Source organism: Wolffia australiana, chromosome 6, assembly GCF_029677425.1.
Source record: "Wolffia australiana isolate 7733 chromosome 6, ASM2967742v1".
In the NCBI taxonomy this organism is placed as follows: Eukaryota; Viridiplantae; Streptophyta; class Magnoliopsida; order Alismatales; family Araceae; genus Wolffia; species Wolffia australiana.
The window spans coordinates 3,726,647-3,752,022 of NC_135840.1; the positions used below are offsets into that span (position 1 = coordinate 3,726,647).

Consider the following 25,376-nt stretch of genomic DNA (forward strand, 5'->3'; position numbering starts at 1 on the left):
ATACAGTCATATCCTACTCTAGGCGACCCAAGAAAATTTAAAGTTTTATGTAGGCCCAGTTGTTGACTGAAATAAATGTAATGTTCCAAATATTTTATAATAAAACCCTGAGGGTTGATATTATTACACTTAAACAGTCTTTGGTTTTATTTTGAAAGGTTAGCCACTTGAAAATTGAAATATTTCTCATCGATATCCTGGTGATCAACATCACGCGATTCGGTATTCTTGATCAACTTTTAACCACGTCACCCAATGTTGACTCTCAGGTCACAAAAGTGTATTTTCAACACGCGGCTTTGCCTAGACTTTGACCGTTGACCCACTAAATCTCATTTTATTGTTGATTGAGAGGTTGCAAGCCCTTCTAAGCTCATGCTGCTCAGACAATAAATCGTTGAATTATTAAATGCCGTTAGTCCAAGGCCAAGACCATTGACCCATTTAATGAGTTATCCTTTTGACTCTTTTAGAATAGATAGGGATAGCGAAACTAAGCTTTGAAAGAGAGAGAAAGGAGATAGAAAGAGACTAAGAGAGAGAAGTAGAGAAAGAGAGAAGAGAAAGAAAGTAAAATAGAGAGAGGATGAGAGATAGAGAGAAGTAGAGGGAGAGAGAGAAAAAATGAGAGGGAGAGAAGAATGCGAGAAAGAGAAGAGAGATAAAAAGAGAGGGAGAGCGAAAGGAGTGAAATAGAGAGAGAGAAAGAATTAAAGGGAGAGAGAACGCGAGAAAGAGATCGAGAAAGAGAAGGGAGAGATAGAAAGAGAGGGAGAGACAGCGGAGAGAGAGAAAGAATGAGAGGGAGAGAATGCGAGAAAGAGAGAGAGAATGAGGAGAGAGAGAGAAAGAGAGATAAAGAATGAGAAAGAGAGAGAAAGAATGAGAAGGGGAGAGAGAGAGAAAGAGAGAGAATGAATGAGAAGGGGAGAGAGAGAGAAAGAGAGAGAAAGAATGAGAAGGGGAGAAAGAGAGAAAGAGAGAGAAAGAATGAGAAGGGAGGAGAGAGAAAGAGAGAGAAAGAATGAGAAGGGAGGAGAGAGAAAGAGAGAGAAAGAATGAGAAGGGAGAGAGAGAAAGAGAGAGAAAAAATGAGAAGGGGAGAGAGAAAGAAGGAGAAGGGGAGAGAGAGAGAGAAAGAATGAGAAGGGGGGAGAGAGAGAGAGAGAAAGAATGAGAAGGGGAGAGAGAGAGAGAGAAAGAATGAGAAGGGGGGAGAGAGAGAGAGAGAAAGAAGGAGAAGGGGAGAGAGAGAGAGAAAGAATGAGAAGGGGGGAGAGAGAGAGAGAGAAAGAATGAGAAGGGGGGAGAGAGAGAAAGAATGAGAAGGGGAGAGAGAGAGAAAGAGAGAGAAAGAATGAGAAGGAAAGAGAAAATGAGAGAAAGAGAGAGAGGAGAGGAAGAGAGCGAGAGAGAGAAAGAATGAGAGAAAGAGAGCGAGAAAGAGAGCGAGAGAGAGAGAAAGAGAGAGAGAAATGAGAGGAATAGAGAGAAGAAGAGAGCAAATGAGAGGAATAGAGAGAAGAAGAGAGAGAATAAGAGGAAGAGCGAGAATGTGAGAAAGAGAGAAAGAGAAATGAGAGAAACAGAGAGAGAGAGAGAGAGAGAGAAATGAGAGGAATAGAGAGAAGAAGAGAGAGCAAATGAGAGGAATAGACAGAAGAGAGAGAGAGAGAATAAGAGGAAGAGAGAGAACGTGAGAAAGAGAGCGAGAGAGAGAGAGATGTTTCAAGAAAGCGGCAAAGACTGCGACTGAGGGGAATAGACTGGCAGAGAGAGCGTAAAGAGGGAGAGAGAGATACAAACCTAAACGAGATAGATATACAGATATATAGACCGATAGAAAGATAGATAGATTTATAGATATATGGATATATAGAATTATAGATAGACAGACAGACAGAGCAGAGACAGAGAGAGAGGTACGGACTAGGGGAGAATGCGCGACTAATGATAGAACATTGAAGCGCGAAAGAGAGAGAAACATATAGGGAGACAGATAGACATCGTGTGTAGAACAATAGCACAGTACGCACTCTCTCTCTCTCTCTCTAACAATTGTCCTATAAATCCTTCGCAACTCACAACTCTTGTAGCAGATCTCGCACTCTCTTCTTTCGAATGTTCTCTGCAGTTTTCACAGTTAGAAATGGAGAGCCTGTTTCATCCCAACGTTAACCCTTCTCTGCCATCATCTCAGACCATTCCTTCTTCTCCATCCTCTTCCATGGCCGCACCCCACGACGTCTTCGGTTTCCTTGACCTCCCTTTCATCCTGTACCCAAACCCAAGCTCTAACCCAAACCCTAACCCTAATCCTCTTCCCGCTTGTTCCTTTCTTCCTGAATCCATGCAAGGACCTCTCATGGCGCTGCCTACGTCTTCCTCTCCCGTCCCAAGCAACCCTAAACTTCATTCTCTCTCTCCGCCGTGTTCTCAGGCCTTCGCAGGCGGCCCCGCTGCAAACTCCTCTTCCAGGAAACGCGGTGGTAGAAAACGGGCGAGATCATCGCAGCGCGCACCGACGACGGTACTGGTCACCAATCGGTGCAACTTCAGAGCCATGGTGCAAGAATTCACCGGCGTGCCTTCAACTCACTTCGCAGCCCCCCCATTACCTGGTATTAAAGAATGATTTTTTTTTAACCCAAATGAATACGATAAGCCCAAGTTTTAACCGATAACTACGTTTTTATGTATGTTAATTTTTGATATTTTTGATAACCAGGTTCTCAGCTAGGTGTATTTCATGACGTTCTGGGCTCGTCTTCATGGTTCTCTGAAGACTTTGATACGCGCTTTCCGGCGCTGTCAACTCTTCTCATGCCGAGCGGGGAGGGGATAATCTCTGGAATAGAGAATAACCCATCGAAGTTTATCTTCTCCAACGCCATGATGTTTCAGTGACCGTCATGTTCCTGTGGGAAATGTTTTACATGCAGTTTTGTGACGTTAAATGTTCTTCTTGGACAGGAAAAAACCACCAGTTATCGTTTTTTTGGTTCTGTTCATAAGGCTGCTCTCGCTTTTAACTGGTGTATTGACACTTAAAACCCAACGCTAGATCGGTTGTTTGTGCGAATAAGCTAATATTCAAACACTCTTCCCTAGTTAATATGTTATCATCTCTACACAATTCTCACGGCGGTTGACATTGAAAACCCAATAGTATGTCACAACTTTGTGCACAGGCCGAGTGAAGTTTCCTTCTCGGCAATTATTCAGCAGTTGAAAGCAAACGCGGCGATAGTGTAAGGTGCTATTTTTAATGACGATCACGTCCCATTGCTTAGAACTTATGATATTCTTCTATTCATGTTCAGTCGCACAGAACGCGAATTCTCCAAAAACATTTTCAAAGTTCCAACTATTCCACGAAAACCATGATGGCACAAGGGTCCTCGCAAATTTAATGGAATTGAGAGGACCAGCAGTTGGGTCGTATTTCCTCTATGAAAAGAATCCAAGTTTGAAGTTGGAGATTTCTCTAATTTTTTCCGGTTCGATTTCTGCTCGAGAATATATGGAGAAAATGTTAAATCTCTAATTAAATGATTCATTTCCGGTGTATAAACTACGAACGAGAAAATAGTCACGAGAGAATCCTGGGTGTCTGCTTTTCAGACAAAAAGATTATTCGAAGCTTATGGCGTACTGCGTTCAAGTTTCTGTTGAAGGAAGCGTCGGTATAGGTATCATTCCTGGGGATGGCCGACTGAGAACCGCCGTATGTTTTGACCGAATCAAGTAGTTTTTACGACAAAGGAATAATAATAGATAAAATAGTTTGGCGGTCCCATCTTGGATTCCACTATCCGATTTTCAGCCGTTTCTTAATCCGTTTGTATTTTTTTTCCTTTTCGGATGGCCTAGAACGTCGGATAAGTAGAAAGAGTAGATGCCCCAGATAGGTTTGTCTAACATAAATAGAAATCTTGAGCTATTTCACTGATGCATTAAAAGGATTAAAGATGATATTCAAGAGGTCGTTTGATAGATTCGCAGTAAACAAAGATGGATCAATACGTTTATTTCTTTATTTTTAGTTGGGAAACAGAAGGTAGATTGTCGATATCTTCAATTTCCATTTATTTACTCCCCGTGTAACAATTCAAAGTTCATAATCTTTATCGGAGCAGGTCACGATGTCAAATTTAAAAAGCAAAACATCAAAATATTCTTACTCTACTATGAAACTTCGAAATTTGGAGCCTTGCTGTCGTTCGTTTTCGGGTTTTCCGACAGCGTGATAAAATTACGATTTTATTTCTTGTTCGTTCAAAGCGCTATTTAATATGTTTTTGCTCGATTGATCAATTGCCGACTTCATCGTCGTGCTTTGAGTCGGCCCAGCATAGGATACGCGCGCATTATAATAAGTTTTTAAGGGTATGCATCACATCAGTACCCTTTAATAGAGAGCAAACATGCTTGTCCCTAGGCCAGAACTTCGATGTCAGTACTTCGAACTCAGAGACTGGTCCAGGCGTAGCCCGACATAGATAATCTCAAAATGTCAAAGAATTGCACTGCTCTTTGTCTTTCAGGCTCTACGATTATGGGAAACCCCAAAAGCAATATTTCTTTGTCATAACCTAGCACCCCTGACAATCAGGCTCATTAATCTAACTCAAAATATCATGAGAATTGAGAAGGCTACTAAATCTTCTCTGCCATCTTTAAATCCTACTGTTTCAATCATCTCTCCCCCTCTTTACCCTCATAACCTAGTCCTCTTACAAATCTGACCCATCAATCTTTCTCTAAATAACATGATAAGACTTTTTTAAAACCCGACCCAGTGCCCAAAATATTGCAGGAAGATTTCTTTCAATCATACATCTGTCCATCTCTCTTTTCAACGAGTCATGGGAATCATAGCCATTCGTCTACAGCATTTGACCGGGATTTCTCTCCAATCTTTTCCCCAATGAACGAAATTAGGATTTCTCGCACGCTCCCCCAAACGCGACAGGATAAATATAACGAGAGAACACTTAGGATTCTGTCATAAATGAGGTGCAACGGCCAGAGTTGATGGAATTAAAGAGGCATTGACTGGCCAGAGGGCAGGAAGAGAACTGTCATTGTTCATCGTGCCAACCTTTATCTTCTCGACGGCCGTGGGCTTCACTGTTGCTGTCTGAGACATTCTGGAGGAAGTTGATATGGGCGAGAGGACGGCGGCACTGTGGAGGGCGAAGGCACGCGCGAGGGAGGGGAAGAAGGGATATTGGCCGTGGGCCGGCCGTATGAAGCCAGATGCTGCATGCATCTGACGGTCCCGGCGGAAGACCTGCCTACGGGGGCAGTGAATGAATTCTCTTGGAATGTGCGCGCGACGTTGCCGTGTTCATCATGGCAAAGGTCGATGGGAGAGATGGAGTGAGGTAAGACGCCAGATACGGGCTAGAGGATAGTTTAATGAGAGGGGACGATAGAGAGTAACGGAGAGAGAGGGAGAAAGAGTAACACACATGGAAAGTAACGCAGAGTAACAGGGAGTGTGGAGAGAGAGAGAGAGAGAGAGAGAGAGAGAGAGAGAGAGAGAGAGAGAGAGAGAGAGAGAGAGAGAGAGAGTAACATTGAGAGATGGAAAGAGAGATAGAGTTGGACCGTGTATGCTTGAGAGAGAGAGAGAGAGGGAGAGATAGAAGACGGATGAATATAGGAAGGAATTGGAGGGAAGACAGACTAGAGTGTGATTGTCTTTGCTCAGAGTAAGGAAGAGAGAAAGATACCGGGAGGATAGACACACTGGAAAGGATGGAGAGAATAGTGCGTGAGTGAGAGTGAGAGAGAGAGAGACAAGTTAGAACAGCGGTTGGTAGAGTAAATCTCGTACGAGAGCGCGGTACAGGCGTTTGTGTTATGTTTCAGTCTTTCAGAAAGAGCGTGCGTTTTAATGAGCGGCGTAAGTGTTGAAGTGAGATACCTTTGTAATGGTGTGATGGAAAGAAGAGTTTGGGCGAGAGAGTGAGAGTGTGTGAGAGAGAGGGAGAGAAAGAGTGTGAGAGTGTATGTGTGTGTGTGTGAGAGAGAGATAGTGAGTGAGAGTGTATGTGTGAGAGATAGTGAGAGTGTGATAGAGAGTGAGAATGTGTGTGTGAGAGAGAGGGAGAGAGATAGAGCGTGTGTGAGAGAGAGAGGGAGAGAGTGTGTGAGAGAGAGAAAGGGAGAGAGAGGAGGAGAGAGAGAGAGATGAAATTGGTGATCGTGACCACTGACCAGTGACCACTGACCAGTGACCACTGTAGGAAGGAAACAGTTACTACATTTCTTATAGGGTACAGTTTCTGGTTTGTTCATGCAAATTTACGATTGCGTACGATGGAGTTGGAGCTTTTGATGTTTTTTAGTATACAGTGAATGGAACATGACAGCTAAAGTGGAAGGCTTAAACCAATTATTAAACTGCGAAACTTTTGATAATAATAATCGAAACTATTTTTTAGAGTAATCAACTTCTATTCTAGTTCACAGACAATGGTTCGCTTAATAAAAGTAAAATAAATAAATAGTGGCTATGTTATTCTCTTGTTATCAAATATGATAATATACAAAGAAGTGGTTGTAGAATATGAAAGGTCAGGTCGATAATACAGAGTTACGTAGTGGATCATGACATGTATATCTACTGTTTATATGTCACTATCATCATTTATACGGATTCAAATCAGTAAAAAAATGAGTATTGTCACACATTTTAATTACTTACAAAGTCTGTTTTACTGATTTGAATATTGTCACACATGAGTATTGTCACACATCCTGGATGTGGAAACTTTTTACAAAGTCTGTTTTAATTTTGGCAGTCCTCGAACAGGTTTCTTCGACATATTACAAGGGCGGTGGCCTATAGCCTCATAATTTACCTAGTTGGCATAAATGAATATTTTATGATATAGTAGATGTATAATGAAATACTCAATGGAAAAACTAGTATCAGTACAAAACCAATGTCTAAATGGTTAAACAGTTTGAAGCAAAAAATTGAACCTAGTCAACATGCTGGTATCTTCGTCGCTATCTCCGTTCGTTTGCTTGGTATCATTGTTGATTTCGTCTTCTGCTCACCACCAACACTTGAGCATCATTAGTAACTCGATGCTCTCTGTTGTCAATCTGGATCGCTTATGGTTGATGACTCTGCGACTAGTAGAGAAGAATCTTTTTAAGGGGGCACTTGTCACCATGACCAATAGGAATTCCCTCACAACCATTGCTAACATTAGATATGAGTGTTCACATGTTACCTTCCACCAATGCAATGGTTCTATCCCCTTAAGAGGAGGTGAGCTAATGTACACATCTAGGTCGTGTCCTAGATTGATGGTTGGTGTATGTTCATTATCTAGTAATAACTCGTTCATTGTTTCACTAAAGAAAGTTGTAGATATCCATGCTGGTTGAAAACATCAAGAAGAAATTGTACGAACTATGCTCCCATCATTGGTGACTTCGGCAATATGTAATAAAATTTGCATATAGGATTTTCATCCTGATAGTCAAGGTCAACTAACTGTAGCTTCATGGAGGGATCTATGAGTACAACATCGGTGAAGGCATGGCAACAAGTGAGGATTGATGCATCTTTGATCATCTTGGTCTTCAATGCCTCACAAGCATTGTAGACAGATGTTTGTTGTCGTGTCAATATAAGGCTTGTGACTCAAAACATCCTTGTAGACAGATGTTTATTATCCAAATGCCTCGTTATTTTTTTTATGATAACAATGGCTTTATTTGCTAGTGGTGCCTTTGGTTGGCATGCGAGGCAGTAACCATCTCGAGGGGTCGCAATATACCTGCAAAATCCTCAATCATTTTCTGTTCCTCATGGACTAACACTGGTTTCTTTAACACATTTAACACAAGGATATCTAGAACATCGCTCTTCTCAAAACTAGCTATCAGCATGGCATTTTTTTAATTCCACCTGGTTGGGCAGTCCAAGGGAGCCTTTCTCTGGTCAGGTAGGCCAAGCTGTTTGCATAACGCTACATAGTGCCCTTCACATTGTGTTGAACCACGTATGGTAGTGATGATCTCAATGAGCTAAAATACGTCATCACCCAATGTAGATGCCCCAATTGCATTGTGTTGTGTTGTTCTCTATCATTCACCCTAGGCATATTGTCATTATCTATCATGATTGGCTCTAATTGTGCCTGTATGACATGTAGGGAGCTTGGTTCGGCCAGGACTACAAGGTTGATGACATGTGAAACACAGATAGAGGGAGAGAGAGAAGATAGGGAGAGAGAAGAGGTGGAGTCATTGATCAACATTATAGTTCAAAATCACATGAACGTTTGTTCAAAAAAAGGAAAATTAGGAGAGATTGCAACCTCTTCAAGTAATGCCAGAAACCTCACTTCATACAAATGCAGTGTCTTGAATTCTGATGGAACCATGACCAGTGTCACCATTTAAAGCCGAATCATTCATTCATGTCAAAGAGACAATATTCTAACATCGAAAGCAAAATTTGAATCAAGTTTCGCATTCAGGAATTCATCCGGATAGTTATACAAAGTTCAATGCATTTCTTTCCCCTTGAACACAAGCCTTTTAATCATTGAAAACGAATAAAAAGAACTTGATTCTTTCTCACAGTTGAAATTGAACACAAAACGCTCATGGGTAGCGAAAAAACCAAATCATAACAAGCCTCCAATCAATCTATCGTGTTCATCCTGATATATCGGAATGAATGAACTGCATTGTAGAGACGTAGCCAATTCCAAGGATTATATATATAGAGATCTTGCATTTCGATATTGCGGCTTCAGTCAGGAGAACCAATTATACATATATTTAATTGGTTGACCAATTCTCTCTTTTCCTGATCTTTATTTTTATTTAAAGGAACATGTTTTTTACTTGTTCCAAATTCTTTCAACTGGAGAGAATAAGAGAAAGACGTCTCAATCTCTCTATTAATATTTCAAGCAAGAACTCTTTGCTTTTGCCTGTGGGAAGCCTGTTGATAAGCCAAAAATAGGGGTGAAAATTACGCAAAATTTTTAGCTCTTGTCGTTGTGAATTTTTGGCTTATGCAATAAAATTTATAAAACTCTACTTAATATGTATAGTGATAAGTATGAGTGTCGTCCAAGGGAGGCAAGTAGGCATTTCAATTTGATTTTATTTTTGGTGTTTTAGATCCTAATTAGAGTGAATTTGATCTTCAATGAGGATCAAGTCACCCTAATTAGGTGAGAATTTAGAGAGGGGGGTAGAAGAGATGAAATGAAAAGAAGAAATGTGAGCTCTAGATTGAATTAATTGATCCAATTGGATGGATCAAAGAATTCAATTAGAGAGGTTGGAAGAAATTTTTGATTTAAGTTTTGGTTGGTTTTGAGAATTTGCTAAATCAGAAATAAAAAGGGAAATCTTAATCTCCTAAGAATTAAAACTGATTTTTTTAGAGTTTTCTTTTGGAATGCAATTGAATGCCAAGGTAAATCCCTCAATTTCTCCTCTCAATCCTAATCAGGGCTTGTACATGCCGCTCAAGCCAAGCGATTTAGAAGTTCAGATCAGAATAGAGATGAAGAAACAAACAACTTAACCTAATTCATTCAAAATGCATAAAAGTTCAAATACAATCAAGGAAAAAAAGTACCAGATAACTTGATCCAAGCTAGAGCTCCTCCCTGTCTTGCAGCTGTGATAGAGCACCATCCAGAATGAGCTCCCCCTCTCAAAATTTAGCTTTTATACTTAGGTTATAGGGTAAAAATCACCATTTTACCCCCGTTTAGTACTTAATATTTATCTATCAATGTAGGCTAGATCTGAATGATCTAACCATACAGATAGAAAGAGGGGATCAAGACGAACAAATCCATAAAAAATCATCTCAATCGGACTTCAGGATCAAAAGTTATTAATAAATCAATTTTAAACCAATTTAATCCATTGGATTTAAAATTGATTTATTTATTAGTTTCGTTTTTAAACACGCAATGACGTGTCGCTCTCTCATTGGCTGGCGCATTTTGAATCCTCCTTTTTGCAGAAAAGTCCTTAAAAAGCCTGGAATTGCTTTTGGACGCCGCCCAAAAGTAATTGCGTATATGCCCCTGGCGCACTCTCTCTCCTCCGATTTCTCCTAAAACATTAAAAATATATATTAAAAATTGCAATAAAACCCTGAATGATTTTAAATAGGATCTTTACGCCTGCCGTGGCGACCGAGAGCTGTTTTCAGGGTCTTTTGCAACAAAACGTTGCAAAAAGGCCCCAAAAAGTCTAGAAATTACATAAATACATTTTTTTCTCTTATAAATATGCCCTTTTTTCATAGAATAAATGCATTTCTTCTTGAAATAAATCCCAGAAAATTCCTAAAAATTCGTAAAAAATTCTAGAAAATTCTAGAAAATTCCCTGATTAATTCCCATGTTGATAAATGTCGAAATAAACTTTTGAATGTGCCATTTTCATCCAAAAATAATTATTTCGAGCTTCAATAAATCCTTAAAAATTCATATAATTAACAGAAAATTAGGGAAAAATCAGAAATTACTTGGAAGCATTATTTTTGTGTAAATATATGATAACAACCCAAATTTAAGCCTTTTAAATGCATAAATTATGCTAATAACATGAAATAAAGACCGAAATTAGGGTGTTATCACCTGTCAAGAAGTGAACCTATTATGGTCGTAGTTACTAGTTTGATGATTCATCTGGGCAGCATGATAGGGTATGTTGAACTAAATCTCCTCTTACTTCTACTATTATTAGCCCTATGCTTATGTGTGGATTAAATTGGAATTTTTGGATGCAATTTAGGTTACCAAATTTTTAATGAAGTCTTGAAACAGTTTTAAGCCTTAGTATTTGTTTTAGATTATGAGAATATTAACTTTGCATTTACATGTCCATCTTGGCATCATCAGACTATAATTTTACATGAAACAGCGTGGTCTTGTTTTGGGATCTTCATTAAAGCAATGCAATTACTCATTCCCCAAAACTATGACATTTGATGATGATTTTGAATATAAGAGAATCCTTTAATATGTTGTCAATCATATAGTAAGCGTATTTGCGGGTAATTCGTGATCATTGCTGATAACATGCATTTTTGGTGCCTTATATGATCATATTTACATGTTTATCTACATTAAATTACTCATATTTTCATGTTATCAAGCTCCAAATGATTAAATCTATCTTTAGGCTGAATTTCTGAATTTTATGCATTTTTTGGGATTTCTCTAACCATATATTCTAATTGAATATGATTTTTGAGGCATAATATGATTTTTATGGAATTTTTTACATTCAATTAGGAAAGATATGATTTTTATGAGTCAAAATAAATATATTTATACGTATTGTTGGGCTTTTATTTTATCTATTATAAATTTTAAGTTTTTTTGGCTTTTTTGGTGCAGGGTGATGTGGCACGCTCACGTCCACTGATTTCAATCAAAGAAAAGAGAAGAATAAAGCTTCTTAATCATCGTTCCCTGTGGAGACGATCCGTACTCATCACTAACTACGTATTTTTAAATATGTTTAAACATATATTTTATTGAATAATCTCAATCACCAACGACGAATTTTAACCCTAAAATTGAGATTATCAATTGCCTAATATTTTGATTTGTATATTGATGTTTAATATTGAGAAGATTCCAATAGGAAAGCTCAAGGTTGGGTGATGTTGTCTGTATAAATAATATTCCATTTAAGTGTGGTTTTTTAAAAAATTTCATACACTTGAATTGATTATAGCTTTACTGGATTATATAATTATCAGATTACCTAATTTGCACATTTCTCTTATTTATAAGTTTCTTCCACTAAGACTTTCATGATCTCATTTGAAAAGGTGGTAATCATAGAAGGAGAGGCCATTCAAAGACCAAAAATTCTGACTTTCTGCTCGATTTGCAAAATGTCAGAATTTCCTCTTGATTAGAAAATCCTAGACCAAAAGTTCCAACGTCAAACTTTGAGTGCTCCGGAAACCAAGTACACTTGGCGAACCTCCCAGGTCAGAGAATCATATTGATCCATGTTAATTTAAAGGCAAAATTTTCACATATAACTCCATATTTCTGATGTCTCTTTTTTTATATGAAACCAATCATTATCTATAAATAATAGGAAATATTTTAAATGTTTGCATTTTTGTGATTCCTTTTGAGTTTAAATGATAGGTTTGGTCTTAATTTATTTTATAGTTTTTGACAAACTCATTCTCATATAAACCTAGTGGACATGGTCAGTATTATCCTGGACTAATCCCATGATTAGGCCCTTTTGACGTAGCTTGAAAGGGTTGCCACTCACTTGAGAGGACCACAACTGAATATTAGACGTGAGAATGTGTACAATTCATTATATATTTTCTGTTGTTTGAATCCATTATATCTGTTTGACCAAATAAGAAAAGTAAATTTGTAGTCAGAAGTCTTTGACATTGGTGGAAAACATGGGGCAATTTTCTTCACTTCCCTAATTCTCAAAAGACTATTAGAAGACTTGGAATTTTAAAAAATTTTCTACTAAATCTCATAAATAATTGTGCTCATGTGAGGGGCTGCGTACATGGATATTGATCAGTCAACTATGGTGGCCATGATGATGATGTTGACCATGGTGATGGTGATGATGATCTAGATCTAATTTTTGGACTTGTTGTTTTGAATGTTCATTGTATCTTACTGTTCATTTCATGGAGATCTATTCACTATCGTTATATGTCATAGGAACGTTTGAATGATTTAATTTTTAAATTTAATTAAATGAGCATTTTTATCCCTTCTCTACTACCCAGTCTCCGATGGATACTCCAAAGGCTGACGTGTGCATTGGCTTGGTAGTAGTGTCATTAGAGGAGGATGTTCGGGAAACCCATCTACCGGTGGTAGGGCCGTCACGTCAAAAACACAAAGGGAAGGCCGAAATATCGAGATATTTCACAGAGGTTAGGTCAGTCATATGGGCGTGCCTATTATGCCATGACCAAAAAGTTGACCCACATCAAAATAGGTTGAAACGACGACAGTACGAGTTGAAGATTAAGCTTTAACGGTATTTTTACCACAATGCTTTGATGTGTTTTGATGAATATTCAAAATGATGCATGCCTCAATATGGGTTGTGATCAAAGCACAATAGGCCCTCAGTCAAGTAGTTGACTGATTGTATGTGAAGACAAAATAAGAGCCTTAGATACATTAAAAAGTTAGTTTGTTTGAGCATACAATGAACGAATCAAACCGTGTATTTATGGCATGAAGATAAACATAGTTTTTACCACTGTTCAGGTATTTGTCTGAAATTTGTCTTGATTTGATTTGTTGAATAACATGTTCAAAATCTTAATTACTACCTTCGAGTATTTAAAGCTGAATTTATTGATGATTTAATGACAATTAATTACGTCAAGATACTATTATCCAATGGTGATACCTTTATTTAAATGTTGTGGTAAACATATCTAAAATTTTAATATTATTTTAAATTTTAAGTTCTTGGCATAACGACTAGTTTTTGCTCTTAACTCTTGAAAGATATTTTGAATTGATGGCAAAATTATAAATATAAAAAAATTAAAATGATTATTATTTTATATTTCTTTATCATAATCAGTGAATATGAATGTTGGACTTTTCACAGACTACCATTATACCCTTTTGGATTTCCAAGTTCATATATGCAGTTTTGAGCCCTAATTTCAAATCCCCTTCTCCTTGCCCTTTGAAAATTTCAGTCCAGAATCTAGAGAGATCTCTCAAGTCCTTGAGAAATTTTCAAGCAGTTTTGAGTATTCGTTAAAGAGCTCATTTGTTGCTAACATGAATCCAAGTCCATAGAACTTGGAATCGTGGTTTTTGGTGAAGGGATTTCAATATTCAAAGAAAAGAAGGCTGGGATCTGAACTTTGCACATCCTCCACCCTGTGGTAAGTTTATAATTTTTAGCATATTTTTCTACTGATTTTGAGCTTTTGTTCAACATATGAATTGTTGGTAACATCCATAAAAACAAAAAAAAGTTGAATCACATCATTTGGTTGAGTTTGGAAAGAGTTACAAGGGTTTGAAGTTGGACACAAAGGAATCTGAGCGGCAAACAAAGGACGTGAAAGATTGATCTCTGTAGATTTCTTTGATTTGTTTTTGAATACTTTGTGGGAGATAACAGTTATGCAAAATTGTGTTAAAATTTTTTTCCAGGTGGATTCATTGCATTTGGTGCAGGATTGAAAAGTATATTTGAATTTTAAGTACCAAAGGTCAAATGTGAATCAAGAATTTTATCCAAAGAAAAACGTGGAGTAAAGGACTGTAGAAAGAACGACCACAAACAAGGAGGTATTACTGAAGGGAATTCATAGTGATATTTATGAATATTTATATCTGAATTAATAAAAGTTTGACGTAAAAGTTTTCTTGTTGAAATACTTAAAATTAATCATTGTCTTGAATACTATTTTGAGTAGCCATTAATACTAGGTGCTGTTGAGGAGATTACATTATTCACAAAATATACTGTTATTGCTAGATTTTGATGATCACTCAGGTTAAGGCTTTGGGGGCTAAGTTGAAGTAGATTAAGCAACGTCATTTTGTGGAAGCCTTTGAGGGTTGAGGATGATAAAGTTTCATCAACTTTTTGTTTTTTTTTGGTATCCTTGTTCAGCCCTATTTCTAAGTGATTTGCTTGGGGCATATACACAAACTTATTTAGGGCACATCATCAATTCGGGACGGATACCCCCCAAAAGTATTAAGGGTTAGCCTAAGCTGTCTAAAAAAAAACTGTGTCTTCCATTTCCCCTACCTCATTTCTTAAGTAGCAAAATCCTAGGCTAATTAATATATATATATATATATATATATATATATATATATATAATATAATATAATATAATATAAATAGAAAACTTAATCCCCCCCCCCATCCTCTTAGGTTAACATAAAAACTAAACTAACACGATATTCTGGAGGCACTTGCAGTTTAGTCGTGGCAGAGTATACAGCAGCTGAAGGGCACTAATCCCGATCAGCGGACAATATTTGAGGCGTACGGGGATGGTGATGTAGTCACGAAGATGCTAGCAAAGAAGAAGGAGCTCATTGCAATTGAATTCAGATGCATCTTCATGCTACCTATTCTTTAAATTCTGAAAATTCATCTTACAAATTGGGTTCAGATGCATCTTCATGCTACCTAATCTTTAAATTCTGAAGATTCATCTTACAAATTGAGTTCAGATGCATCTTCATGCTACCTTATCTTTAAATTCTGAAGATTCATCTTACAAATTGGGTTCAGATGCATCTTCATGCTACCTGATCTTTAAATTCTGAAGATTCATCTTACAAATTGAGTTCAGGTGCATCTTCATGATACCTAGTCATTGAATATGAATATTCATTTTAAAAATTGAATTCTGATGCATCTTCATGTTACCTAATCTTTAAATTCATGTGATAAGACAATTTGGATGCATTTTCATGTTACAAGGTTCATGTGACTCGCGTCATGTATGATCCAATTGTGCAATCTGAATCTTTGTCGTTTATTTGTTTATGCTTGAAGGTAAGGAGAAATCTCTAGATCTTGATGATGGTGGAACTCGGTCCACCCCAAAGAAGACGATGACGGTGACAGTGGTGGCGGAGGAGGAGGTGGTGGTGGTGGCTGGTCTGGAAGCCGCTTCTTCTTTGGTTTTCTTGCCTTTCTCGACTTATTGCAGGACAACGAGAAAGAAGGGGACTACACGGATCAAAAGAGAAAATACAGCAGATATTGACTTCGTGGACTTTTGATTCCTCCAATGTTCACCTTATAATGCAGAGTAATTCTGTTTTTATCTTCTTGATATGTCATCTCACAGTATTAAACTAAATAATGGACAAAAATATTCTTATCTTACCTAGGATGTAGACGTTGAAGAAATTAATTATTAAGTTGCAAATAGATCAGCCTATGGAGAAAATGGGATATTACGGTAATATATACATTCACTGGAATAATTGTTTAAATTCCATATGGTCTTTACTATAGAAAACTTAGAGGACTGATTATATGTTTTCATAATTTTTCTGGAAATTAATTATGTTTGTTTGGATTTTTTTTGAATAAATTAATTATTAAGTTGAAAATAGATCAACTTATCACAAAAATGGGATATTACAATAATACATACAGTTATTGGAATAATTATTTAAATTCCATATCATTTTTACTATTGAAAACTTAGAGGACTGAAAATTTAAGGGATTTATCTCCAAATATTTATAGATGGAGTCAACTTGCATGCCCAAAAAAACATAAGGACTTGTGTGCAAAAGACAGAAAATCAAAATCTCTAAAATCAATATTTTTAAAATGTATTAAAAAATAACGTCACAACCATTATCCATGACGGCCGTTTCATTGTGTCACGCATCCACGACACCACGTCACTGTCACATCACCGTGACACCCTCCTCCTCATCCTTCACCGTCACTATCATGAACCCTGAAAGCCGTCACCCTCACTGTCATGTCATCCGTCATGTCTCTGTCAAAGTGACGTGTGACGTGACGGATGACGCCTGCCGAACCCAAAAATGGAGGACAAATGACAGTGAATCATGAATTTCCCCATTGAAATGATTTGATCGAGTGTGAAAAAACTCAGGTAAGCTCAGAAATTTTTTTAATGAGTTTTAGGTAGTTTTCTATATTTTCTTCTGTTTGAATTTGTCGAAATTAGATCAGGATGAAATTCAGAAGAAATATTATTGAATTTCCTATTCAATCATGGTCAATCGTGACCGTTGGCGTCGACCGTGATCAAATGATGCAGACAAACACTCAGCCAATGTGACACCTGATTTTTGGCTGGAGGGAGAGAGAAAAATCAGAATCGATAACGGGCGAGTCAATTTGGCCGCTGATTCAGATTCATGATCCAATTTTAATCGGATCGCGATCGAAATCCAATTGTGATCTGGTGAAAATCATTTCTAGTGTATTTTGGTCTGATTGGATCTCGATCAAATCTTGAACAAATCTTGGTCGAAAATGAATGTTGACTAAGATTTGGAAGATGTTGTTAGTTCCACACGTGTGGGAATTGCCTTGTGTTGTGAATGGAGTTGAGTATGTTCTTGGGCCAAGAACACTCAATTACTACAGGACAGGTGGTCTAGAGAAAGAAAGAACCCCTAATATTTATTTCTACAACAATAAATCAAGATTAGCCAAGAAGGAGAAGGGTGGAGAAAGAAAGAATGGGCTACCTGGCTGGTAGACCTCTCCTTCCACCTCTACAAGCCTTGGACGCTTCTCACTTCTTGGATTCTTTGGCAGCTCCAATTTAGAGAAAGAGAGAGGGAACCCTTGGAAGAGGGAGTAGGAGAGAAGGACTTCTCTCTTTCACCTAGGGCTTGTCAGATAACCTTCAACTTGGCCCTCACTAACTCTCAGAATTCTAAAGAGAGAGAGAGAGAAAGAAAAGAATCCTCTCACCCTTTTGCTATAATTCCAAATGAAAATTCAAGATGAATTTTACAAAGGAGTCTAAAGAATTTATAGGACATGCTCTAGATATTGGATCAATTGGATGGGTGAGATTTGGGCCAAACTTTACCCCATAGGCCCATTAACGCCCCTTCTAGAAGATCTGAACCCTTTTTAAGGGTCTCTTTGATAAATCCAAAATGATAGTAATATATATGGGCAATTCTAGCTAATTTATCTACTTCTTTATCTTTATCTGGACATATTATCAACATTTATCTTAAGTTGTGAAAAATCATGAATGAAATTCCTTCTTCTAATTTTGAGTTAATTATTGTCATTTGTGGGACTAACCCCACTTAACTCATTAATGAATTTCACTCCCTTCTTAGTTTATGTGGAAGATGTAGGAATTAGGTGAAACTTTCATGACTAAAGGGGGTAATTAAATGAAGTAGAAGCTATTTGGCCCAAAGGAGCAGGCCCAGCCACAACCTTGGGCCAAGAAAAGAGGCCCAAATCAAGACAGCTGGCTTTAGTCTAAAGGCCCACTAAGGAAGCTCCATTAAACCCACTATGAGAGGCATCTTGGGCCAAAGAAAGGAGGGCAAGGGGAACGTCCATTCATGACTATTTATGAGCATTTAAGGTGCTTGGATGCTGATCGGAGGACACCCTTGGACATGGATCCAAGCCAGAGAAGAAGATCAAGCCATTCAATCCATAAATCATCCAAGGGTGGAGACTTAAAGATACTACCTTTAATGCTAATTAAGGAAAGAAGTCTTGAACGCCCCTGGGGTAAATTCAAAGGTCTTAATGCTGATTGGAGGACCATAATAGATGTGGATCATGACCCAAAAAAGAAGATCTGGCCATCCAATGTATTAAAAATCTAATGGCTCCCATTTGCTCTCTCTCCCTATATAAACCCCTTCACCCAATTGTAATATTCATCTTGTGATTCAATACAAAGTAATGTTTGGAGGCCTAAGTGCAAGTGAGTCATAGATCCATTCACCTTAGTGAGTGCAGGCTGAGCATGAAGCATCCAGGGCTGAAGAAGCTGGCGGAAAGGAGAAGAAGAAGTCCCTTGGGCCTTGGAGGGTGTGACAAAGAGGTTACCTTCTTATTTCTCCTTTTTCAATCTTACCTGTTTGTTGTTTTCTTCTGGTTAGTTTTGGAGCAGCTAGTTAATATCCAGACGGTCCCAACGCATCCAACCACGCTCAAAAATTCATTCTAGTACTCATTCTAGAGTGAAGTTAGTGCATGTCATTTTTCTCTCTCCTCTACCAAGCCACTTTCCCCATTTAGCATCTGGACTTGGCCAAATTTTGACTAAGTCCGGAGCGCCAGCCGCTTTCATTTTCTATCTTATTTTGGCTTTAAAATATTCTATCAAAATCCCAAGAATTCATTTTCTGCTTACTGCTATTTTTATAAATATTTTAACTATATTTTTAATTTCTTTGTTTATGTTTTTATTAGTTATTTATCTTCATAGGTAGCGAACCCACTTCTAAAATTCATAAAAAATTATATATAAAGCACAAATTCATTAGAAAAAACCCTTGCCCCTATGGATCGACCCTTACTCTCCCTACGCTAGTATGGTTATTATAAATCTTTGTTTTATTAATTCGGATAAACCAGCGACACTAATTAGTGAAGTTAAATCATCATTAATTACCTCTATAATCTGACTTATTTGTCTTGGAGCTCCTTCTTGGGTCTTATCTTAAGGGGGAGGCCCATTGGCCCAATGAGTTCCCCTTTGGTTTTATGAAGAGTCCTTTGTTCTGTTCATAAAAGAAAATTTCCTAATCGTAAAAAGTCCAATATTCTCCAAGGAAGATGTTAGATTAAGCCCGCTTTGCTACTTGACCAAGTGGGTCTTATTAAGTAAAAAAACTACAATTTTATACTATTTAAAATATGAATATATGTGGAGAATTCTAATGTGATATTTCACTAAATGTGCATACTCCGAGTTAGGATTTAACATAAAATGTGAATTAAATGTGTCTTAGTGAAATTTTATTTTAATACCTTTATAATGAGTTATCAAATACTCATCATCTTTCTGTTATTCGATGCATTGTCTATGGTCACTGCACACACCTGCATAAAATTATGTCATGTTGATACGGAGGAACAGAGAAAATTCAGCGATATTATTCATAATGAAGTCACACTTACCTTTGACTTCAAGTCAAACTCCTCCAAAATTTGAAAGGACGCGTGCACTCATGTTTTCCCTATTGTGGGGGCCTTTCAACTGGCGTATCCCTAGTACATGCTCACATAATTTCCACTTTGAGTCAACACAATGCACAATAATTCCTATGAATTCAATGCTGTTTTTGTAGTCCATGCGTCAGGTGTTAATGACACTTGGGACACGTCGGCCAATTTTCTTCGGATGCTATTCTTCATATCTTTGTAGAGTGAATGCACTTTTGCCATGATAGTGCTCAATGATGGTACCAATATCTCTTCTTGTGCAAAGTTAGGAAGAAGTCTTATGAAGTTTTCTTCCTTGTAATAGCCCAAAACGTACCAGAAAGACAAGTGAAGCGCACCAGTTCTTGTTTCATTTCTCTGTTGTATGACTACTATAAGACTATTTCATATTATATGTTGTCAAACAAGTCTGCTATTGACCTCTCCGCCAGAACTGGACTCACCTTCACCTTTGAGGTATCAAACACCTTCTAGTGGAATCTTTCCAAATGTCTCCACTAAGGACTGCTGCTTTTATATTTGTTACAATCTACAATGACACCACACAAGTTGCATTTGAATTTCTTTTCGTCCACAAGTGTGTAGTATTATAATGCATCACATGTGTTAAGGTCAATTTTTTTTCTGTTTGGTATTTGTGCTATTTTCATGTGATTGATCTTTCACAAACATTTCTGCAAACTTTAGTGCTTGTGAAAGCATACCATTTTCGCACCCTACAAATTTTCAGTTTGAAAAAAATTATAGAGTGGCAGGATAGGTGATATAGTAGAATATCAAATAAATTAAAAGATAAATAGAGTCAGAAGGAGAAATTGAGAAACAAATAGAGTTAGATAAAGAGTGAGACTGATAGAGTCATAATCAGAATGGCGGTGAAAAAGAGATTGATATCTTTAGAGAGAGATTGGAAAAAAGAGAGGGGGAGTAAGAGAAGAAATTAAGAGAAAGATAGAGTTAGAGGAAGCCACAAAGAAATTGAGAAACAGATAGAGTTAGAGTCATAGGGTCAGAGAGTGAGTAGAAAAGCACAGCGGGAGTAAGGGAAGAAATTAAGAGAAAGATAGAGTTAGATGAAAAAATCAAGAAATTGAGAAATAGATAAAATAAGAGTAAGAGTGGGAGTTAAGAGAACAAATTATGAGAAACGATTATCACTACATTATTATTTTAAGATGACTGATTTTATGTAAATTATTTGTAAAGGTCCCAAATTGCAAATCGAGTATCAACGATATGCAGACTTATTCACGGCAAAGTTAATCGATTTTTTTGATGATTGAGAGCCATAGATCCTGTGATTTACTCGGAAATACAATGTCTCAGATCATGAGCTTCATGAATTAAACCCCTAGTTAATGAAAAAAACATACGGTAATCACAAAGAATAATGGAGAAATCAAAATGCGGCCACCGAATCTAAGTTCAAAATGATTAATGTGCCCTGATTTGGTGGGCCAAAAATTCCACCTGTCTACCGCCAAGATGCTAGGAGCAACATTAAAATGCCAGAAGGACCACCCCAATGCTCCTGACAAATGCTTTGCCGCTGCCAAAAGCATCCTCCAAATGTTGTCGTCGATCGTTGCTTAAAACGCTTCGCACACATTTGCACATTTGCACTGCACAAGGGGCATCCCAAAATTTGGATGGTATGCAATGTAGGATTCGGTCACTCTGGATGGTGTGCGATGCGTGGTCTGAAATTCGGTCCAGACTGCACAATAACACCAAAATCAATTTGGACGCACGAAAAGCACTACTCTATTTCCAGAATATTTGGCACTTTATTTTACAAAACAATATTTTAAGTCAACTTATAGACAACGGGTTTATTTTTGTTTAACAGGGATTTGACTCACCACATCAACATATAAAATCCGAGAGGGGGCTTAAAGAGTCAGAAGAATGGATCAGAAATCAATAAAGGGGTTTGGGAGTTAGCAGGTCATGTGAGGGAACATAGTAGGCTTTTGGAATTACATTAAATTGGCTAGAAAATCAGGGTATAAAGAGCATAATTCTCTTAGTTGACTTAGTTCTGAATGAGTCAAGAACTAAACACATGCATATCAAAATGATAGAAGGACTAGGTCAGCCAAGATTTCTCAAGAGAATGAAATATTTAAGCCAAATTATTGTCTTTTTTATATGAATATTCCATCTTCTTTATTCCTCCAAAGGTGATAGTCTATGCTTCTCTACAGGCCTTATGAAAGCTTAATAGCATGCCAATGCATGATTTTATTCCATCTAAGTCTTTATTTTGAATACAGTTAAATGTGACTTGATGATTTGAGGAGGAAACATATTGACATTGAATCAAGATATGTTTTGAATATGTTAGAGCTTGAATTTGAGAGGATTCAGTTTTTTTCTAACCATATTATTGTTAAATTTCTAACTAACTTACCACATATTTTGATTTATGATTTTCTCCCTTAAAACATCAAGTCATCAAGTCTAAATATAAATATATATATTAGATTAGTTAATTTATCCCTTAAAGACATGTATATTTACTGTTCTACCCATAAAACTTTTAGGTGATTTACAGACTTTGAATTACCTAGTTTAATTTGATTTCTCTTTTTGGATCTCTCCCTTTTCTATTCACAATCCTTCCTAACATAAATAGTTTTAACAACAATAGTATCAGAGGGAAACCTGAGAAAATTCATATTTTTGTGAAGTGGTTTTATGTTTATGCATTTCAATATATGACTCAATAAAATCTAAAACGAACTAATCAAAATTTAGATCATAATTTGGTTCTATTTACTGATACTTCTGAATTAAAAATTCTTTCTTTTGGTCAATTTAATTTTCTGTGTTTGTCAAATTTTCATATAAATATATATGTGTCTGACTTGTGTCTCAGTGAAAACTTAAATTGAGATCTGATTTCCCCAATCTATATATTAAATTTATCAATAAACTTATACATAGTTTCCATCTTATTTGATTAAGTTGAATATCAATAAAATATTTTTGAGCTGATCATTGGTACTATATTATTTACTCAAAACTGTTTGATTTGAATTATATATTTAGATCTCCTTAAGAAAAGTTCAATGGCTATTATTAAATTGTAGATATAGAGCCTCTTAAAATATAATGGTACTTGATCCTCGTCAGCATTACCACTGCATATCAGCTTCAGATTGGCTCTTGGGATCATTCCATGTCTTATCGCATTCGGTTGTTCAGTGCCCAAGATTTTGTAAATTTTCTTTTTGAAATTTTGCCCTTGTGAGATTAAACAAACCATTTTTGGGAAAAATCAGAAGATACTTATGTGTGCATAAACTTGAAGCAAAAGTTACATTATCTTTTTCCTAAAACTATTTTCATTTTATCTAAAATTATATAATTATTTATCTTGACTGCTTCTCATTCAGAACATGCGAATTCCATTTAAGCATATTTATTATTATTATTTTCACTAATCTGCCTTTAAATTTATGATGTAAAATATTGAATTATCATGTTAAATTCAAAAGAATGAATTTATCTCAATTAAAATATGCAGATATTTATAATTACATGACTAGAGCCATTATTATACTACTTGTGATCTATTTATATATGTATATATTTATATATATATCCAAATGAAGCATATTTATGCACCCATGACTTAGTCAATTTGTTCCCGATTTAATGAATCCAGCTTTAATGTGAAAATAGTGCCAAATTTTGAAATCTAGACCAAGAAAGGATGTATATCTGAGGAAATGGCCTTGACATCCTGACCCTCCAATATTTGGACATCAAATCAGAGGATATATGGCATAGTAAAGGGTATTACGTAAATTCATTATTATACTTGTATGAAGTGCTTTTAATTATCACACACTGCAGTAGCAGCTGGTTGACTAATAATATCGATTTTATGGTTTTGATTCGTTGTTGGGAATTGAGATTATTCAATAAAAAATATTTTTAACTGTACGTAGTTAGTTTTGAGTTCGGATCATCTCCATAGGGAATGATGATTAAGGAATTACTTGCTTGTACTAGTGATGATTGGCGAGAAGATCGACGGAAACAAAATTTGAGCACGTTGGCTGGTGAAATTGATAAAAAATACATAATTTATAAGTTAAATTAACTTAAAGAGACAAGTGAGTGATTGTGACGGATATGACGATGGACGACGGTATGAACGAGGATAGTGGTTGGATATGGAGTGGTACGATGTCGAGGATGGAGAGACAAGAAACAAGAGCGAAATGAGAGTGCAAGTTCAATGATATACCCTAATTGTGTTAACTATAGTGACAATAAAGAGACAACGTAAGGCGAAGACACTTACCTTAGATCCGTACGTTCTGCCAGGATCACGGCAATTTACGAGTGCCGGTAAACTCCCTCTCTTCTCCAATGCTTCTTCCACACACTCAGGACACCAAGGACAGTCTTGATGGATATCAAAACTCACTATCTTTCAATCAACCTACACAAGTATGAAGCAAGTTCAAGATGCTTTTTTACAATGATCCAGGAAAAAATATATTAATAGATCAGAGGGTATGTATAGAAAGAGGAGGGGAAGATGAAGTAACACTGAAAATTTCAGCTGAATCGAAGCTCTAGATCAAAAGTTATGACCATTTGAAGTTGGAGAAATCCTAGCCATTGAAATTTTCTATCTCCTTATCATCGCCATCGATTTCCGTTTCCGTTGAATATTCCAATCGCTATGGATTTCGTGCTGCTTTGTATTATGCACGCACTCATCATTTCTCGTGCCACGTGCACCTAGGAGAACGAAAAGACAAAACCAATAAAACAGGTATTTCTCGAGGCTGACATGGCCGCGCGTCATCGGGCGCCATGTCACCTCTCTCTTTTTAATTTTCTCTTTTCTATCTCTCCAAAAGAGGATGCTAGCGCACCACGTGTACATGCACGTGCCATGTGTACACGTGGCACCTTGTCATGCGGCCACGTCGCCGCCGCTGCCACTAAAGAAGGAAAACCAAAAAGCATTTTTTTTGTCTTTTTGTACCTCAGTCCACGCGGCATTTATTGCAAAAAAAAGACATCTTTTTTTCTATTCGTCCACGTCACTTCCTGTGTCAGGTTTTAAAAAAAGTCCATTCATTTTGATTAGTTGCAAGCATCGCTTTGCAAATCGCGAAGCGATGACTACGTGCTGAAGTGATTGGCTGACGCCAATCATTGCAATCGATTCTAATTCATCGCCGTTTGACAAATCGAACGGCAACTTGTGGCACGCAGAATAAAAGGGCTTAAAAATATTTAAAATCCATTGTAATTAAAATAAAAGCCCAAAATATACATATATATATTAACTTAGAATATCATATCTTTCTAAATTTAATGTTGAATAATTCCATAAAATTCATATTCTGTCTCAAAATATCATAAAATCATTCTTAAAATAGATTTAATCATTTTAATCTTGATAACATGCAAATATGAGTGATTTAATGCAAATAAACATGTAAATATGATCATATAAGGTACTAAAAATGCATGTTATCAATGAGCCTCTACCATTGCTATTAAGCACCCACCACACAGTTTTCACTACTGCCATTCGCTACCATCAAGTGCAATGGTTGCTGATATTTTCAAATGTACACTGCTGGTCTAGCCTTGCTGCT

At 36.8% G+C, this 25,376-nt stretch overlaps 1 protein-coding gene and 1 long non-coding RNA gene across 2 annotated transcripts; one reads left to right on the forward strand and one right to left on the reverse strand.

Moving 5' to 3' along the window:
• The first annotated feature begins 1,914 nt into the window (after positions 1-1,914).
• LOC144704479 (uncharacterized) lies at positions 1,915-3,032 on the forward strand. The gene is made up of 2 exons (XM_078576921.1): positions 1,915-2,621; positions 2,729-3,032. Exons 1-2 carry the CDS (start codon positions 2,150-2,152, stop codon positions 2,905-2,907), a joined length of 651 nt encoding a protein of 216 aa, XP_078433047.1. The 5' UTR covers positions 1,915-2,149; the 3' UTR covers positions 2,908-3,032.
• Positions 3,033-8,259: 5,227 nt separating this feature from the next.
• On the reverse strand, positions 8,260-9,749 carry LOC144704925 (uncharacterized). The gene is made up of 2 exons (XR_013581930.1): positions 9,635-9,749; positions 8,260-8,404 (listed from the first exon to the last, which is right to left on the reverse strand). It is a non-coding gene; the product is annotated as an uncharacterized LOC144704925 (long non-coding RNA).
• Positions 9,750-25,376: the final 15,627 nt, after the last annotated feature.

Excerpts from the sequence above, each read along its gene's own strand:
- LOC144704479 (XM_078576921.1), top strand. The coding sequence starts at position 2,150 with ATGGAGAGCCTGTTTCATCCCAACGTTAACCCTTCTCTGCCATCATCT. Across the intron at positions 2,622-2,728 it reads CGCAGCCCCCCCATTACCTG|GTTCTCAGCTAGGTGTATTT; the intron begins GTATTAAAGAAT and ends TTTGATAACCAG.